Raw genomic sequence first — 14,175 nt, 5'->3', positions numbered from 1 at the left:
TTTGTAAGCATATTGAGAACGCGGTGAAACTAAATAATTCAACACGATTCACCGCATTCACCGCAAAAAGATGTAAGAAATACGCGGTGAAAATTATTTTTTTTTCACCGCATTTCACCGCATTTCTTACAAAAATTCACCGCCAAACCTTGACCCGGGTACAGATTAAGATTCTGTCTATATGCATATAGAAGCTTTATCAGTACTTTAATAAAGCAGTTTATAGTTCTGACTGTACTGTTATGACTTTGCTATCCTGGAAAACATGGTCTAATTTGTAGTTATGTAGTTGCAAATATCAAATAAGATTTTAAATCATTAGAAATTAGATTTATTGTACCCTAGTTTACGCCATACATAATAGTGAAGTAGTTAATCATAACCTTTCCATTCTGTTCTCAACGATGGCCAGAATTCTAATCAGGCCATGTGAAGGAAATTTTACGCTAAATTTCAGTGATCTTCAACTGAATATTATGATTTAAGTTTGCTAGTTCTGTTAACATCATGATCAGGCTTCGATCACTCATTCTAGATTCGAATGTACGAGTTATTTGCAAACAACGTTGATATCAAATGTCGCTTTCTTTGATGAAGATCGATCTTGGCTGATCTGCTGGTTCCTACAATTTCCATTTCCATGTCTGGACACAAATCAGGTTTACTCTTGCACAATACGTGATACATAAACCACGCAAAATTCAAGTCTTTTCCCACCTTCGACCCTCCAAATACGTGTACCATTGTTCTGTTCGTTCCCAGAGGGGGAACTACGAAAGGTTTTGACATTCGCTTGCTTCCGACGATTTTAAGACTTCCGCGGCCAAATCCAAGTTGGGAGATTACGTTCATGCACAGTATGGTGCTCCAGGTTGTCTGAAATAACAAAGAACGGATCTGTCTCGTCCTTGAAACGTACCGGAAATCCACTGATATAGGACAGCAAAAAAATGTAGGTTAGAAAAAAGCGCAAAAAAAACATTTCATATACGGTTTTGTGCGGGGTTTATATGTGAGTTTGCGCTCTTCAGCAAAAATTTTAAATTTTAATTTGTCTAAATGGAAACATCTGACCTATCTGAAAAAAATAAAAAATGTTAAGCTTGGGAAGGCGCTAGAGGGTTCGTTGGAGAAAAATAAAATCTGAATTAAATATTTTAAAAATGGGAAAACTTTTGGTCTGGAAGACTTTCCAAAAATAACCCCTAATCAGACTTTACGGACTGATTGGGTCCCTGATCAAACTTTCCAGACCGAAGGCGTTCTGATCAGACCATCTCCAGACCATGGTTCAGACTCTATTGCGCTCGAATTTCCGTCCAGACCCTGTAATTTTGGCCTGGGAACACACGGGTGTGCGCTCGATTGGTTCTGATCATAAAAAAATAGGTGTCTGGACCTCAACCTGGGTGTTGCGGTATTTTCCAACGCAGGTTCAGGTCCAGATTGAGCTATGATCAGATGCAATCGAACGCAGACCCGTGGTTCCCAGACCAAAATTACAGGTTCTGGAAAGCAGTTCGAGGGCAAAATAGTCTGGGCCATGGTCTGATTTAGGTCTGATCAGAGGTCAATTCGGCCTGGAATGTCTGATCAGAGGCGGATTTGAGCGCACTTAAGTCTGATCAGAGGCCGTATCGATTGCACTTGAGTCTGCTCAGAGGCCGTATCGATTGCACTTGAGTCTGTTAAGAGGCCGTATCGAGTGCATTTGAGTCTTAATTTTTTTTAATGTTTTTCTAATGAGTAGGTGGTTGTGGCTCTGCCACGAGCCAAAACAAAAGATATTTGTTCTGACCAGAGACTTACTTGCAGTCTATTGCCGCTGATCAGAACGATCAGGACAAAAGAGTCGAACCACTAACCAAATAGTCGGGCCCTTTATAAAAAAGAATATCAACAGTTGATTCAGACGTTTCTTTACTAAATAAATGTCAAGTTTCATCTATAGCGCCGGCGAAATTTAGCAATGCCGTGCAAACTTTTCAATTTAGAATTTTCTGTAAACCTTATATTTTACAAAAACTGTTTGCATTTTGAATTGACTTCATTGAATTTTCTTCTGGAGACATCGATTTTTATGAAAGGCATAAATTATAACGATACTTAAAGTCTCGTGCGTGTTTATGTATAGTCTCTGACCAGACTCACTTTGGCATGGAAGGTCTGATCATAGTCTGCTTATAGCCTGGACAATGATCTGAATTTGAGTCTGATCATAAACCCACTATAGTCTGGACATAGTCTTGGTTCCGTCTAATCAGAATTTATCTTGGTCTGAAAAGTCTGATCAGAAGTTATTTTGTCTGGAAAGTCTGATCAAAGGTCATTTCAGTCTGGTTAGTCTGATCAAAGCTCAATTTGGGTCTGGACCTCAAACTGGGAATTCAATTTTTGATGAACTTTTTTTCTTTCAAATGCAATCTCAAGCGATCATATAGCATAACCTATTCCCACAATTCGTTATTACTATGAACAAGCGGGGCGCAAATGAAATTGAAACAGATCACTAATTAAATTATGGGTCAGTTACTCTTTTTATAATTATTTTAGCCGTAATTTTGCACCCCGGACCCTAGTCCCATAGCGAATCAGAACTGAAACATTGCATTTCAATTGCATAGCGTCGACCTAGTACAGTATCAGCGTGTCCTAAGTGTATTTTGCTACCTCTTTATGGGCAGCCTATTGGCAGAGACAATTGTTTTCTGAAAATAGACTGAGCATCTTTGCGTTTGATTCAGAAATTTTTAATAGGATTTTCAAGAAAAAATTTGAAAATTTTGCAGAAAAAGTCTTTTTGAGCATGACGATAACTAAATGTTTCAAAACGTAATAATATTAGAAAAAACACGCCAGAAACCAGTAAATAGACGCCGAGTGCCTGGAAAATGCTAACTTGTCAAGAAGTTTTGGACATAATTTGCAGATTTTTTAAATTATTTTTTAAATTATTTTTTAAATTTCAGATTGTAATGGAACATTTTGTGAGAATGGACCCACGATAAAGAACTGGAATACAATGTTTCAAAACCGATATGCTCTTTCTCTCGGTATCTCTCGATATTTGACAAATTATAGTAACAAGGAGGCTCGGTAATGTTCGATCGCACATACGGTTCTGACCCCACTCGTCCACAATTTTGGCATAATTGTCTACCAAATCAGGAACAGATAGAAAATCCCAAAAATTATTTTTGAGAATCCCAAAAAAACCCAAGTTTTTTCCAAAAAAATATTGTATGAACGAAAAGATAGCTTCCGAAGCAAACAACTCAATGGAGTGAAAAACGATGCACTAGATTGATGAGATATGACAATATTAAGAAAGCAAGTCAAGACGAACAGCAAAATCAGTCAACAACAACAAACAATAATTACATCAAAAACTTTATGTCAGTTTTGAAAAAAAAAAATTTAAAAACAAAGTCAAAATACCGTCAGATAAAACTGAAACCAAACAAAACAACCTATAAATCACCAGAAAAGATATGGGACCAGTCCATAAAAAGCTTTGGTAACAATAAGACAAAAAGAACAAAAACAGTAATGTTAAAAAATTCGCTTATTTTTTTTATAACAATTAACTTCAAAGTAATGAAAACCATTAGAAATCAAGTAATATATCCAAACTGTTTACGAGTACCAATGCTTCTATGGAAGGGCATTAAGACCTGTCCTTATTCAATTTTTTATGCGGCTAAAGAGAACAACAAAAAGAACAAATAAAAATTCAATTAAAACTTGCCAGAAAACGCTGTCGAAGCTGTAATGCCATATTCTGGCTCTCAAAATATGTTCGATTGAGCTTTTCTCAAACAACGATAATATAGTATGTGGCCTTTTGTTAATGAGATTAGGTAAAAAGTAGACAAAGAAGAAAAAAGTGCAAAAGTAATTAATACTTTTGAATTTTTTTCGAAATAAAATTACTTCCAAAGTCATGAAAGCAATCAATAAGAAAATGAAATATTTAAATAGGTTCGTTTATTCGTCCAAAAGAAGCCCATGAGACTTGCAATTATCCAGAATCTGTCTTGCGTCCACAAAAATATCGTCAAATATGACAAGAATCAAATTATTTTACTTTTTTTTTGCGAAAAACGTGTCGATGCCAGTAAGGTCATAACGAATTCCTTAAAAAATATTAGTTTTTGGTGACACCAATACACTTTGACATCTTCCCTTGACATCCAATAATGTTATATTTGACCTGTAATTAGCGAGACTAGGTAACAAAAAGGCAATAAAAAGAACAATATTGCGAAATTAAAGTTTTATTAAAGTCTTGAAAGCCATCAGCTATCTACTAATATCAGAATATAGGCTCATCTATTCTTCTTGTAAAAGCCAACAACACTTGTCAATGTACAGGAACTTTTATAGGACCAAAACGACAAAGTAAAAAACGGCCGTTAAGAACAAAATTAAAATTTCAATTAAATTCTTCAAGAAAGAAGTGTAGAAGCCGTTAAAACGATAATCTATATCTTCCAGGAACGCCAATTTTGCTAATATCTTCCATTTTGAACGCCAATAATGTGATTTGAGAACTGTAGTTAATGTGCTAATGCGACAAAACTAGAAACGGTGAAAAACTGGCAAATATCTAAAAAAATAAAAAAAATAGATCTGAAATTTAATAGTATCAAGGCCAGCAAACAAAAACTTAAGGCTCAAAACCGCAGTAGGGATTAAATTTTAAATCAGCAAAAAGAAAAAGCATTCTCTCTTTACTGACACTAAGCTGCAAGTTGACCAAAAATTGAAAAAAAGAGAAAAAGTTCATTAAGCCAATACAATATTTATATAAAAATCAATTATTTTAAAAGTCAAAACGACCATAAGCTTTTAAGTAAAAAGTTAAATGCATTAATTTGGAGATGCTTAGAAAGCCAATTGGACCAATCATTCGTGAGCTTTGATTTGATATGTTCTGTTCCTTAATTAATGTAAAAGATCAATTTTTTTTAAAAAGACCGACTGATTAAAATCCGAATTCTTTTTGGATTGGCCCAAAACTAGCCCTGCTAATGCTTGTCGTTATTAGAAACACTTGTTCTTTCGAATGTTATAGATATAGATAATTTGTAAGTTAAAAACTCAAAAATATATTTTGCGTTATTGATAATCAACGAGTAAAGTTAGCAAAAAACGGCAAAGTTTTAATTACAGAGCACTCTCAACAGAAGTTGAAGTAGGAATAGCCTCCTTTTGAACCTACAAAAATTTTATTAGTGTTTTTTGGGGTGTACTTCCGGCAACTTTTATAAAAGTGGACTACTTTTTTGTCTTAAAAAACAAAATCAGCAACACTATTTTTAAAAATTTTAACAAATTTTAGCAAAATTGACGAAAATTTAGGCAAAAATTCCGGAAAATGTGAATAAAAACAACGGAGTTCACTCTACTTTTCTCAGAAGTTTAAACCTCGATAACTCCCTGTAAAAAACGAAAATTAAAAAATCTTTTTAATTCCATATTCTACGCTGGACGAGCTTTCTAATGATAGCTGTCTCAACTCTCTACGTTGAATATATCGATCGGCGAAATTTGACTGAACAAAAAAACCATTTGAGTATATAGTTCCTCCCCCCTCAAGAGGGTCGGAACAATTAATTCCACAAGTCCATCTTTACTTGTTAGTGAACAAAATGAATGTAAAAGTAATACAAAGCATCAAATCTGATAGTTAGCTAATGGAGCTATTTTTCGTTTTAAGGTTTTTCATTTTTTTTTAAATCTTTAAATCTTAAGTACTGTTTTTTCCGGTTGAATGTGTTTCTCAATTCTCAGTTTTCGCATGAGCAAATTTCTATTGATTTTGAAAATAAGAGTATTTCTTAATGGCTGATAGATGATAGAGCGGGCGTATAAGAAAAAATGTAAGCATTAACATGGCATTAAAAGAGTTAACAGCTCAAAGACTTCTCAGTTGACAGAAAACCCAAAAAGTTAATACATCATTTTAAATTAAGCTTAATAACCATCTAATTTTTGCTGGGATTAACTAAATAAAAAGGCGTTGGAGCTTTGGTATGGCACTTTGATCCAATTATAATTAAGCAGAATTAAGTGATGATTAGCGTGTTTACATAGAATTTGCTAAATTTTTTTGAAAAATTTGTGACAAGTTCAAATTCTTGAATGTAACTCATTTCAGCACAATTGTAAAAAAAAAACTTTTTTCGCAAGATAGACTACAAAAGATATATCCTACTTTCAAAAGCCTAATTTAATTGAAATTCACTAATTTCAATTAAAGTATACCTATGAGGTGTTATGAATTGACGCCGACAAAGAGTAATTTGGAAATAATTTTTCCTCGGGAACACGATTGACCCGTAGAAGTTAATAGCATGTTATTGAACCTAATTCAATCAAACAAAAGCGCCCACAGAAGCACAAAAAAATTGAACTATTATAACAAATATAACTAATATAACTAACATAAAAAATGTGGTTCAAATAATAGGTACCAAAGATTGATATTTTTTCATTTGCAGAAGTTTTAAGCACATTTAACGATGAATGATAAATCAGGTTTAAAATGATGAAACTCACCTTTAGAAATACAAGAGATGTTTCTTCATATCCAGTCTGAGCAAAATAGAAAATCTTCTTGTGGTACTCCACAGGTGATAAGCCATACTTCTGTCCGTACTCAACGTATAAATTCACTTGATAAGAACAGCAGCCTCCTGGAGAAAAATAGTAAAATATTTCAAAGTTTCAAATTGAGGGTTTATTAAATACCACGATATAGAGAATCTCTCTATATATAGAAAATTAATTTACCACGATAAATAAATACCACGATATATAGAAAATGAATTTTGCTGAGGTTTGTGGTACCATTTAAATAATGATTGAAAATTTCTGAAATGATCATTTGAAATATGTGATATTTAGGACAGTTTTCGAAAGACGGAGCATTTCTTGTCAGATCTTAAAAGATACTGTTGAACGATGCCCTTTAATTAAAGCTCTGTTTTACAGAATGATCTCAAACAGGTTCCTTTAAAATATGTGAAATAGAAGACCATAATAAATTTGATCTGCTCGCGAAATTTATAATGTTATTGAAAATACATAAAGTTGCTATCTACGCATTTTGTTTTGGGAACTTCATATTCTTGATAATATCTTCGTATATTATATGTGTCAAAATATTTGATAAAATATGATAATAATAATAATATATTACGATAAATCATTTGAAACAAATACAGTTTCCTCATTCTTATTTTGCTCCTATTTGAATTGATTAACTGAACTTTTTAAGGGGTCTCAAAAGGAAAGATAGTTGAAGAATCTGATTTTGTTTTTGATCAGAACCGAATAACAAGAAAAATTAGGTCCTAAGAAGAGTAAAATGCATTAGTAAATCAAAACCTTTATCTTGCTATAAGATTTTTTTTAATTCTGATTAGGAACCTGATTCAGACTTTGAATCAAACTCTGAATCAGACTCCGAATCAGAATCTGATTTTTGTTTGAATTAGGTTAAATTCATAACTATGTTCGTGAGCTAAGCTAGGTGTTACCATTGTTTTCGCTCTCAGGTCCTTAAAAATATGAACTGAAGGTGAAAATGTGTGTCTGTAGTGTTGAGAACAATTTCTGATTTTCATTCTGATTTAAAGCTAATTGAGAAATGCTTTCTGAATTTTCCGCTGATTCAGAGGTTTCAGAATCAGTACAGAAACAATTCTGAAAACTTTGTGAAAGGTAACAGAATGTACTGAGAGGTAATATAATTCTAAAAATGCTCTGATTCAGTTCTGATGCTGACTGAATGTAAGGTAGGGGATTTCTCATAGATTCTATCGTCTTTGAACTTTTTTTGGGCAGTTAGATGAAATTGAATGGACACAAGATGCTCAATAGATTGTCAGTCGTTGCAATTTTTAACGGAAAGCATTTTTTAATCCACCACAATTTGTTTTTTGTTCTAATAAACGAAAGCCGTCATAGGGACTGTTTAATAACAATATTTTAAAAAATATTAGATTAATCTGATCACTCCCTGGGAGGTGCGGAAAAACTGCATCGTTTTTTTGACCATATGTATTTGATCTTCCAATGCTCGAAAAATCTTGACCAATCATATTGATTTTAATGGAAAAAATTTTGTGGGCCTGATGTCTTCGGAATCTTCTCTACAATTCTTGGCGATATAAAATCCATTGCTGTATTCATATACAGTTATTCTATTCTTCAAATGAAATAAATTTTTAAATAATTTAATATAAATACATATTCTTATATATCGTTATTCTGCATATAAAATACATTACTGTTTTTTGTTTGCTCTTCGTACGGTTGACAAATAAGAAATAATTACCAACGAAGACTATTTTGTCAATTGCATAAATTAAACTGTAATTGGCATAATTGAGTTTTATCGTTAACTTTAATAGACACTTTTCGACATTATAATTGAAAAAAAAATACTCTTTGTAATTTTAATATAAGATGCGACAGAGAAAAAAGATGAAAAAAGAATTTCAACAAAGCTGTATCGAAAGATCTTATGAATGAGGATGCTGAAACTGGTGGCATTAATTTTTTCGCTTTGGTCGAGAAAACGTCTCTTTGGTTGTCTTCTTTATTGCATATTGTTTGAAATAATATAGATTGAACCGTTCAAAAACGGTTTTGTTCTTTACATAAAAAACGTCCCAGTGTATAGTTTGGTTTGTAATGCAGCATACCAAATTAATACCTTGTTTCATGAAAAAGTTTCCAAGAAAACGTTGGATGTGCTTTGACGATTGATATTTTGTCAAACGCGTATTGCGGAACTTACGAAATCGTATTAGGCTTGAACTGTATTGTCATATCTTGCAAGATTTCAACGTCTGTAGAGTCTATAACTTTTACCTGCTTTTTAATTTCGTTCGATTGACAAAATATCCTTGCAACCAAAGTCACTCCTGGATTTGACTATTGAAAATTGATTTTCAGTTACTCGAAAAATTTCCTGCGAATCAAATACCTATCTGTAGACAAGTCATTAGAGATCGATGAATTTAATTATGTTTGATTTTTTCAATACAAATGATGGCATTGCTATTTTTTGCTCCAGTATCAACGAGTTTTTTGTCGTCAACAAAAAAAACTTTCACTTTCTGCAATTATTTATGATGAAACTGGAACAGGAAAACAACGTAAACTTATAATGGTGTTCCGCTAGATCTTAAGATTAAATAATTTGAAAACTAATTAACTGAGCCACCCTCAAAACCATTGTTTACAAATATCTCATAAGGCATCACAAAATCAAGTAAGATCGCAAAATATTAACATAAATTTCAGAAGTTTTTATAAAAATTGAACTTTGCAAAAATTCTATGACCAGTTATAATTCCGACCAACCGTTTTGGGCATCTTGTGGTTTGAAAGAGTACCAATTGATTTGAGTAAAGAATGGTTTTGCAAGTTGTTCAAACATCTCTTTGTCATCCTCTTGTGGCTCTCTGTCACTCTGCTTGTGGTTGATCCAATATCCCATCAGACAAAAATACAGACTAAAAAAATGATTCGATATGAATTTTCGGATCTATTCTGCCCCCCCCCCCCAGTGTTTTTTATGACCCCCAGTTAAAATTTATATGTTGTTATACAGCACATTACTATGTAAAAAATAGCACGTGCGCCTGGGGGTCATATAAGATTTATGCTCACTAAGCTGGGGGGGGGGGCGAAACAGAATGGATCAGAATTTTCATTGACATGTAAAACAACTTTGGCGGTCGGGTTTTTAGTAATAACCTACCCATTGAAACAACAATTGAAATGTATTGATACTTTTTTGCAAGCAAACATTATGAATTGTACAAACAAGCATTTTTGCGTCTGCTGCAAGAAAATATACATTTGACTTAAGTTTTCTTCCATTAATGCCCATCATGTTATGCACCTTTCCGTAATGAAACACGTGTAACTACGTAGTAAATCTTTATGTGAAAATATAGCACGTGTTTTCAAGGGTCATATCGACGGGCACAAACGGAAAAGATCCGAAACGTCATACTGACTCGAATTGCTGACATTTTTGACCAACTGGATCGAGGGGATCTGCTAGAACGAAGTCCAGTGATTGCCGGTTTTCTCGATTGGACCTGCCACCCTTGCACGCCACAGGGATCCCTTTAAAAAATGTGAATTCATCTCACTGGAAAATTTATCAAATTTATGTTGCCGGATTCATGAGAATGTATAATAATATCTATCCACCAGGTACTCTTTCGGAACGTAAAACTCAATTTTATTATTAGAAGTTTATTATAGTTATACTTATGATTATGTTTCTTAGCAATTAATAAAAAACGAATTTGCAGTCCGTTTGCAATTGTGACTGTCCTTTCACTAGTTTCGCTAACATTATGGAGAGACTATAGCAAATCATTTCCCTGCGGAAAACTCAACAGATGAAAAACTGCGGTTAATTACAGAACTAAAATTTCTCATTTCAGAAAAAGTTTCCAAGTTTCCGAGTTTCCAATTACTGCAAGAAAATCAATCAGAGCAAACCTACAAACTAATAAATTGTTTTCGCTGGAGAACAATTAGGTAATAGTTACAGTGAGTTCTGCGAGAAGTTGAACGTCAACCAATGTGTAAAGAACGTTGTCGTTTTCCAAAAAGTGGACGAGAAAAATGTGATGTTTCAAAAAATATTGAGGATTGCAAAATTTTTTCACAAAAGAAAAAGATTTTGCAAATTGCTTTTCTAAACTTTTAAAAAGTTGGATGTAAAATTGAGAAGAAATGAGAGGTCAAGTTTATCCAACAAGTGATTGTAGGGTTAAATTAAGAATCCGAGAAAATACTTTAAGTCAGTTGTCCGAGGCTTTTGATTCATTCGACATCGTTTTCAATGCTTGAGCTCATAAAGCTATTAGAGCTATTAGGTTAATAGGCCAATCTCAGGAACTCTAACGATTGCAAAATTCCTTGAGAGCCTTCTGCTTAATCAAGTGAATGAATGCACACAAAGGGAAAAATGAATGGCGATACTCAGTTTGATTTACCAAGAAACTATATTGTTCAAAAAAGCTGTTTCACATTTACTTGAAGTGATACACTATAATTCTGATAAATTGAGGATAATGTTGCTATTTTTTTTCTTTGAAAAACTTTAAACTCGCAATCACGGCAAATATTTTTTTCCAAGGAATCATAAAAATCATGGTTTTGCCTATGACGCTACAAAGACTTCGATTGTTCTTGCAGATAGAAAAAAAATGAGTCAGGCTAGTGGACATTTTTTTATCAGAAACGACAATGATCAACCATGATTTTCCTCAAAAAACAGTCGAAGTGCCTCTCAATTTGCTTGGTCATATCAATCAGTGATCAGATCAATATATCTTCTGCAATGATTACCTCTTGAACAGAGGTTGATGTTATTTACATCTCTGATACCATAGCGGTGGTACCAAGACAGGAACAATTCAGAATTATAACGTATAAATCGACGGATAAAATGGGGAATAAAAGTCTGCTGCAAGCAAAAACAAATTGAGAGGTCAAGAGTTCTTGTAATGAAATCTGAAATCTTAGAGGCAGAGAAGCTACTCACTCAAAAAAATTTTAAGTGTTTGCTATTAACGGCAATTAACTACTGGCAATTTCTGCAAGAGTGAACTTCTTTATGCAAAAAAAATGCAAGTCAAATCAATTGACTATTTAAAACCTAAGAAATTGTATCCCGCACAATAAAAATTTTACGAAAAGCAATACAATTCATAGGGATAGACAAAAAATAGCAATGCAAACAGGATTGCAAAGACCATTAGAACAGTTTCTGTTTCAGCAAATTTTTTGGTCTCTTTGATGGAAACAACAAATTTTTGAGGACGTTTTTATTATGTTTAGCTGAAAATGGGACCTCTGATCTTAATTTGATTTTTATTTTCGACTGGATATAAATGTAATCTCTTTGTTTAATGCGGACTTTGTTAAAAACGTTTTGCTTGTAAAAACAAAGAAAAAAAATTATGTATCCCATTTGGCATTGTTTGTAATTTTTATCGCCGTCTTACTTTACCTTTTCTTTGAGATTGTGTGTAATTAGCACTCCTTTGTAATTAGCTATGTATGGTCAGTAGCATCCTTTCATAAAAATGATAGCTTAGAATAAAAGTTTTCACCAGCAAAACTGCTTTGGGGACAAGAGCGTTTAACTTCACTCGGTATGAAAACTTATTATATAGAAAGCAAAACTTTTAAACTCAAATGGAGTGTGGAAATTAGACGAACGGATTTTAAACGGTTTATAGTTAAAAATGAATGTGTGGTGTTGGTGGTGCTGCGGCTGGACTTCAGAGAAACAAGCTAATCATTTTGCTTCACTGACGCCAGTGTTGGTGCTGTTTCAAATAAGACCCTTGAGTTATATTTCTTTGGCACGATTTGCCTGCGCTATTCTTTGCCCACTGTTACTTCTTGGCATCAGTTGAAACTTTCGTGAGATTTGCTTCACAAATCTTCTTTTGCCACCGTAAAAAAAACATCGATTTCCCAACTATTGAATTAAATCTCGGATCTTTTCTGTTTCTGCCGCCACAGTACGTTATGCACCTCCATTTACAGAACACATGTCATTATACAGTAAATCATTATGTTAAAATATGGCACGTGCGCCTGAGGTGTGCAAATAATATGCACCCACTAAGCTGGGGTGGGGGGGGGGCACAAACGGAAAAGATCTTGCAATTCTGTAATCAACATTATGACTTGGTGTATCAAAGTTACAGTTTTTAGCACGTGCCTCCTGGCACACGGTTAAAGCAACACAATTTAAAGAATGACTGTCCACATAAATTGCAGTCGAGTGATTCTATGATCTGTTTTAAATGTACTTTATGTAATTAAATGTAATTCTGCTAACTAACGTACCTTTAAAGTAAACTGTTTTTCATTCGATTTCTGATCCAATTTCAACTCCTTTCAGTTGGTGCCTTTTAGCTCGAAATTATAGCAATATTATCAGGTAACAGATGAGAAATTATAGAACTAAAATAACGCAATCATACCTTGGGCAATCATACCTTGGGCAAACGAACTACTGGGCAGTAATGATAGATGAGGTCGAACTGAGTTGATAAAATGCTTCAGATTTGGAAAAATAATAGTTCGATTGCTCTCTTTTCTTTTGTGATTTTAAATAACTTTTTCTTTGATCTGCACACTTTTGTCGATATAATTTTGAAAAATTTATAAGGACGCATAAAAACATTAAATAGTGAAATAGCTTTCAAAGTTCCGCTTTGAATTTATTTGACTGTTGTTTGCCCAATTTGCTCAAATGTAAATTGAAAACGTTTGCTCTTAATCTACAAAAAATTCTTTCGGCTACCGGAGCTTTTCCCCAATACTCTGCGCCCCCGCAAACTTACCTGTTAAAAGTGTGAACACAATTGAGGTCCTGACATACTCATGAAAACTAACCCATGAACTCATTTTGCATTAACGATGAACTATCTGACCAAAGTCACATTGATGGTTTATAAAATAAATCCAATATTTGAAGACACAACAAATCAAATATGAATTACATAATGGTTTAATTGGCCATGAACCTGCGAAATTACAAACTTCGTGCTGTAGGCCTCATTTAATAGTCTGATTTTAAACAATGAGGCTCGGTAATGTGCGTTCGCACATAATGTTCCTACCCGAGCTCATCTACAAAGAGTTGTCAACCAAATAAAGAGATGTTCAAAAATAAATGCTAGAGATTAAAAACATCGTTACCTACGCAATATACTAAATGAATTATATGATGCCATGCCGCATTAAAGCACTCACGAGATCTGCCAGAGAACGAGAAAAAAAAACAAACAGCACACTAGGCAAAAACAAAAAAGAAACATTTTATACGGCAAAAACTCAAAATCCAAATTTAAAAGCACTTAGTAATAAAGTCAGAAAACAATAAGATAAAACCTTAACTACACAAATTTATTTTTTCTTAACTAGAAATCATATGGGACTTGTCCTTGTTGAGACTAGGTAACAAACACGTCTACAAAAAGAAGAAATAATGAGGCAAGTTCATGAATCCATCAAAATTTTTTTAACCAAACAATTTCAAAAGTCCTAAAAACCATTAGCTTTCAATTTTCCTGATAAATTCACTAAATTGTGCTTAATAAACCAATA

General features: G+C 33.4%; 1 protein-coding gene across 2 annotated transcripts; it reads right to left on the bottom strand.

The window, feature by feature from the left end:
* Positions 1–342: 342 nt before the first annotated feature.
* LOC142357491 (uncharacterized) lies at positions 343–13,514 on the bottom strand. 2 transcript variants are annotated; one of them, XM_075409102.1, is made up of 5 exons: positions 13,410–13,514; positions 10,044–10,155; positions 9,382–9,533; positions 6,565–6,701; positions 343–876 (listed from the first exon to the last, which is right to left on the bottom strand). In XM_075409102.1, the coding sequence occupies exons 1-5, from the start codon at positions 13,471–13,473 to the stop codon at positions 532–534; spliced, it is 810 nt and encodes a 269-aa protein (XP_075265217.1). In that variant the 5' UTR covers positions 13,474–13,514; the 3' UTR covers positions 343–531. The 2 variants fall into 2 exon arrangements, with proteins under 2 accessions (XP_075265217.1, XP_075265218.1); XM_075409103.1 differs by lacking the exons at positions 10,044–10,155; positions 13,410–13,514 and adding an exon at positions 9,782–9,865.
* Between the last annotated feature and the right edge of the window lie 661 nt (positions 13,515–14,175).

The sequence above is a fragment of the Convolutriloba macropyga genome, unplaced genomic scaffold (genome assembly GCF_964194025.1).
Source record: "Convolutriloba macropyga unplaced genomic scaffold, txConMacr16.3 SCAFFOLD_2589, whole genome shotgun sequence".
Lineage (NCBI taxonomy): Eukaryota > Metazoa > Xenacoelomorpha > Acoela > Convolutidae > Convolutriloba > Convolutriloba macropyga.
This window is presented reverse-complemented; position numbering and strand designations above follow the sequence as displayed.

Excerpts from the sequence above, each read along its gene's own strand:
- LOC142357491 (XM_075409102.1), bottom strand. The coding sequence starts at position 13,473 with ATGAGTTCATGGGTTAGTTTTCATGAGTATGTCAGGACCTCAATTGTG. Across the intron at positions 10,156-13,409 it reads TGTGTTCACACTTTTAACAG|GGATCCCTGTGGCGTGCAAG; the intron begins GTAAGTTTGCGG and ends CATTTTTTAAAG. Across the intron at positions 9,534-10,043 it reads CAAAAATGTCAGCAATTCGA|TCTGTATTTTTGTCTGATGG; the intron begins GTCAGTATGACG and ends TCATTTTTTTAG.